The sequence below is a fragment of the Harmonia axyridis genome, chromosome 5 (assembly GCF_914767665.1).
Source record: "Harmonia axyridis chromosome 5, icHarAxyr1.1, whole genome shotgun sequence".
NCBI lineage: Eukaryota > Metazoa > Arthropoda > Insecta > Coleoptera > Coccinellidae > Harmonia > Harmonia axyridis.
In genome coordinates, this window is record NC_059505.1 from 13,854,847 (window position 1) to 13,860,119 (window position 5,273).

The following is a 5,273-nucleotide window of genomic DNA, read 5'->3' on the forward strand; positions in this document are numbered from 1 at the left end:
TGAGAAAAGGACTTTCTCCTCTATACTTTTCCTACAATACAACTGCACAAATTGAAATAATACAGGAAATGTATAGTATATCCAGAGTGATTTGGAGGAAGCCAGAATATTTCGATTATACAAGGGTTGTCCAAGTTTCCAGAAATTCCTTTGGGACAGTGAATTTATTGCCTAACAATACTTTAAAATGAACCACGGTATTGAGCGGATCGCGGTATCCATTTCAAAAGGATATCTGGTAAAGCGTTTCCATGGACTAGTTCAAGTACTTTGGATATACACTAGGGGAATAAATTGAAGGATCAAAATAAAATCTTTGCACCAGTCCTAAGAACTAAGACTAAACCTAAGACCTAAGAATTGAACGCTAACAAATCAATACGAGATATTGAGCAATTCAAATAGAGTTCGGTGCTGCGATAACCAAAGACCATTTGAATTTTTCATAAATAACTGGAAGATAATAAATTTTGTGGAAATAAAAGTCGTTAGTTATAAAAAAAATATATTGAATTAGCAGTAATTAAAAATGAATAAATTAACAAAAAAAAACAATATATGTATAAAAAATCAAGAACAATAAATGAATAAATTAGTTTCAACAATAATATATAACAAATGAACAATATACATACGTATAAATGAATGAACAATAAATAAATATAACCAACAAATAATTAACATAAATAAATTAATATGAATCATTAAATACATTTTTTTTTTCTCTTTGTATCAAAGATTCTTTTCGCCATCAATTTGATAGGATCTACCAATTCTTCACAAGGGGAAGTTCGAAGGAATTTACAAAATTTTGTGTCGGTACCATTCATAATTTCATTTACCTGCTTGCACCACCAGTGCAAGGAACACCTTATAATGGTTTCACATACTTTTTCCCCCAAACTGTGTTCATTACAGTTTAAAATTTGGAAATCTAAATTTTTCATTAAAAACGATTTTAAATAGAGGGAAATGTTTTTCTTTTCACAAATTCGCGGAATAATATAAAAAAGGTAATTTAAGGAATGCCGAAATAAAAATGATACACACTGCCCAGGTTTTGTCAACTTTCCATATTTGTACTGCCGTACCTGAATAAAATCTATGTCCCCCAATTCTTGACTGTTGAAGGTTATTTTTTTTTTACATTTATCACATTGTTTGAATAATTTATCTTTTAATAAAATTTTAGAAATAAATCCACTCATATAAATTAGAGTGCAGTTACTAAATTTTGATTTTTCCTGAAGGACTATTAATTTTGGAATTACGATATTCAACTCTTCAAGTACTACACTTTTAGATGGAGAAGATTTTGAAAAAACAAATGGTTTTAGATTATCCAAACAATGTGATGTTAAATCCTCCTCACAGTTCGAAACTACAGAATGAGAGGTCATAAAGTTATTCAAAGTAAGGCTTTTGAAAGAAGACATAAACTGGGCAATATTTGGATTAGTGTTCCTTACACCATGCCCTCGGATATAACTGAAAAAATTTTCAAGGCAATCTTGATTGAATGCACCAGTCAAGATATACTTGAATTTTTTTTCAGTTAACAATCTCCTCTTCAGGTAAGTGAAACCTTTCAGACTAAAAATAAAATTTTTTATGCTAGGTACCGCCACATTTTTTTTTTTTAAATCATCATAAAATGTCATACTGTTAAAAATTTTGATTGCGTTTTGCCAAAAGTTTTCATGTTCTGAGTTTCTAGTGACTGGTTCCTTCAAGAACTTTCCCTGTGTATTTCGAATCTTTGATACATTGAGAGAATCAAATAACTTATCAAGGAATAAAATTAGTTCTGCTGTGTCTGCTGCCTCGGAAGGTAAACTTAATTTGTGTTCAATATCTGAAAAAAAATAAATAATTGATAAAGATGATGAATCTTGATTAATTAATCAAGTAGAAATTCAAAGAATAAATTATCATCCAAAAAGTTTTTTATAGTTGCAACTCACCCCATCTTGAAATTCTTTTCATTAAAGTTCCAACAGTATTGCTGAAAACCTGTGTGCACAGCTTTACCTTCATCTTATTCATTTTTTCAGGCAGAACATGTGAATCGGTTAATTTAGCACATATCTTCGTCGAGGGGTCCGAAATGTCCAAATCATAAAATCTTTGGATATGACTCCATTTTGCTTTTTTTGGAACATCATTTAACAAAAAATGTGCATCTTTTGTCAAGAGATTGTTCCTTAAACCTTTAATGAGGTGAGGAGTATCAAATAAAGGAACAATCTCTTTGTTGTTCACAAAAAAACCAAAATGGTTATGATCCACATGTTCCTGCCTTCCTTCCTCAAGCAGCAGTTGCACTGCCTTCACATTAGTGGTGCCCTGGTCACAAATTGTGGCCACGACATCCAACCCAATATTTTGGCATTCCTTGATCAGTATTGATATGAGCCCTTTTAATTGATAGGAATTTATGGCTCCTCTGCTAAATGTGAATGCCAAAGGTTGCTTATAAGACTTGTACAAACCTTTGATCAGAAAAACATTGGCATGATCTGCAATGAGCGCCTTCTTTTCATCTCCATAGTCCTCTAAGCCAACGATTTCGTCTTTATAAGGACTATATGAGATGAAAGTTTGTACACTCATTTCATCAAATATGAGTGCACAAACCTTTTCTTTTGCATTCATCTTATAAACAACCTTTTTAAGGTGCTCCATAATATGAGCATTCACGCCAGGTTTAAATTCTAGCTTTAGCAATAATCTCCTCAATGTGGCACCTGTTGGTAATGCGAACATTTTACTCAACAGGCGATATCCTTTGGGGGATGATTTATATAATGCCAAAGCTAGAATTTTCTCATCAATTGTGAATCTCCTTGCATTTAATTGCCGCTTTTGATTTCTTATTTGAGTGGCAAAAAAATGCAAGGTTGCCTGGTTAACAGAGGTAGCCAATTGTCCAAACAAATTGGTCTCCATAAATTTTTTGGCCTCGCTCAACCTATTCTTGTAGATCTTAAATTTATTGGAGACCAAGTTGTATTTTTTTGTTGTTTTTTTTAATAGTTTATATAACATTTTTTCTCGTTGAGTCAACTTTGTCTTTGGCACTTTCAATTGCCTCAACAATGATTTACCACGACCTAAAAAAAAATTAATTAATGTCTACATTTTCGTGTCAACTGGATTAATAATAATGAAATAATGAAAAATTTTATTAAATGACAATTTCAATAAATTTGTATGGAACATTGATAGGGCTAATCTTATATCAAAACAATTATTGACTTCACAAGAGAAATTAAAAGGTACTTACTTTCAATAACAGGCTGCTCCTCTACGATCATAGGTTCAGTGGAATCTAGTACATTAAAATATTAATGGATTTATCTTTAATGAACATTACAATAAACTTAAATTTCAAAAATTAAATTAAATCGTGCCTCACCTTCAAGTATAGGGTCCTGGACATAATCAATTTCCATCAACATTTCCTGCAAATCTCGCTCAGTGCACACTTTGCTTGAATCTAGAAGATATTAATGTTAATGCTATTAATGCCTTCACCACTTGAAAAATTCGATAAAATTACCTGGAATACCGATGGTAGGTATGGCATGACAAGTAAGACCACGTTGGCTTCCAGGAAGATGATAATTTTCTTTGAAATGTGAGTGGCACACATAATAACGATCATAAATTCGTTCCCTACTTAATTCTTGCCAATTTTTCGGTTGGATAATTTGGAGCCATTTCTCGAAAATATCCAAATTCCTCTTAGGGAACCGATGTCTCACACTTATCTCATCGGTACATCCACGTACACAACATTTCTTCATTTTCGGCATTCTGAAAAAATAAAATATGCATTATTTATTATATTGAAACTTGTTTGATTGAAGCACTTACCTTGGAATTATTTCTTTTTTGAAATTAAATTAAACTACGTACGGCAATTGTAGTTACTTCAATGAACTTCTTGTTTCAGCTTCTAGTTTGAATATTTGAATTTGAAATGAAAATGACAGCAAACCAAACAAATGATTAACAGTGCCACAGACAAGGTCTTTAGCACAGAACACTAAATTAGGGGTGGGCAATAAATATCGAAATATCGAAATTTTTTCAGAAAATTTTCGATAAATATCGTCAATATTTTCTAATTCGATACTATCGATTGTCGATATTTTCAACCGATATAATCTTAGAACATTAATAGTTGCCAATGCTAGCACTAGCGGTAGAGAGTTAATTGCAAAGCACAAATAAGTGATCTTTTTTTACAGGATCTCTTATTTTGACATGTACGCATGCGCTTTGAGTCAGAAATTAGGGATGGGCAAGGGACAGAAAACTATCGATATATATTGTATCGATATTTTCTGACACTATCGAAATGTATCGAAATATGTAACAGTAAAAATATCGATATATATCGCTGTAATATTTTGGTGTGGGAAAATTCTGTTGAATTCAATAAAGTTTTTCTATCATAGACGAGAATAATAAGATTCAGATGACGAGAATTAATTGAAAAAGACATATTTTGTAGTTTGCTCTCATTTTTATGGAGTATTTTCGGTAAGCAGAATTTCAGTTTTGCAATTCTACATATCGATATTTATTTTAGAGTATCAAATTCGATATTTTTGATATTTCGATTCATGAATTCGACCACACGAAACATATTATGATCTAGTTGCATTAGTCAAAAATTCTGATTTATCGTCACCAAATTCAGTCGGAAACACATATTATTTAGTAGTTTTCTTCCATTTTATGGAATATTTTCAATATGTAGAATTTCAAAACTGGATATACTACTTATTGTATAGGTAAATATGGGCATATCCTTATACTATGATATGAGGTAGGTACAAGGGATCTTGAGAAATCCAGCAATAGCTAATAAATGGTTTAGGACGTTTAGGTACAGAACAGAAAGATATTTGAAAGCGGTCTTTGAATAATATTCCTATTATATTGCTTCTAATTATTTCTGGAGCTTTCAGCAAGATTGAGACATAACTTTTTATTTTCGATGTGTAAAATTTCAAAACTGCTACATATATCGAAAATATTCGATATTCATTTTATAGTCCGCTAAATCATGATTTTCGACTAATGTAACTAGATTATAATATGTTTCCTAAGGTCGAAATCATAATGCGAAATATTAAAAAATATCGAATTTGATACTCTGGAATCTATATAAATATATCGATATTATCGGTTGAAAATATCGACAATCGATAGTATCGCAATAAAAAATATCGACGATATTCATCGAAAATTTTATGAAA

At 31.1% G+C, this 5,273-nt stretch overlaps 1 protein-coding gene across 1 annotated transcript; it reads right to left on the minus strand.

Moving 5' to 3' along the window:
* Window positions 1-142: 142 nt before the first annotated feature.
* Window positions 143-4,339, minus strand: LOC123680055. The gene is made up of 6 exons (XM_045617711.1): window positions 3,880-4,339; window positions 3,563-3,819; window positions 3,419-3,499; window positions 3,287-3,331; window positions 1,965-3,113; window positions 143-1,855 (listed from the first exon to the last, which is right to left on the minus strand). The coding sequence occupies exons 2-6, from the start codon at window positions 3,816-3,818 to the stop codon at window positions 705-707; spliced, it is 2,682 nt and encodes an 893-aa protein (XP_045473667.1). The 5' UTR covers window position 3,819; window positions 3,880-4,339; the 3' UTR covers window positions 143-704.
* Between the last annotated feature and the right edge of the window lie 934 nt (window positions 4,340-5,273).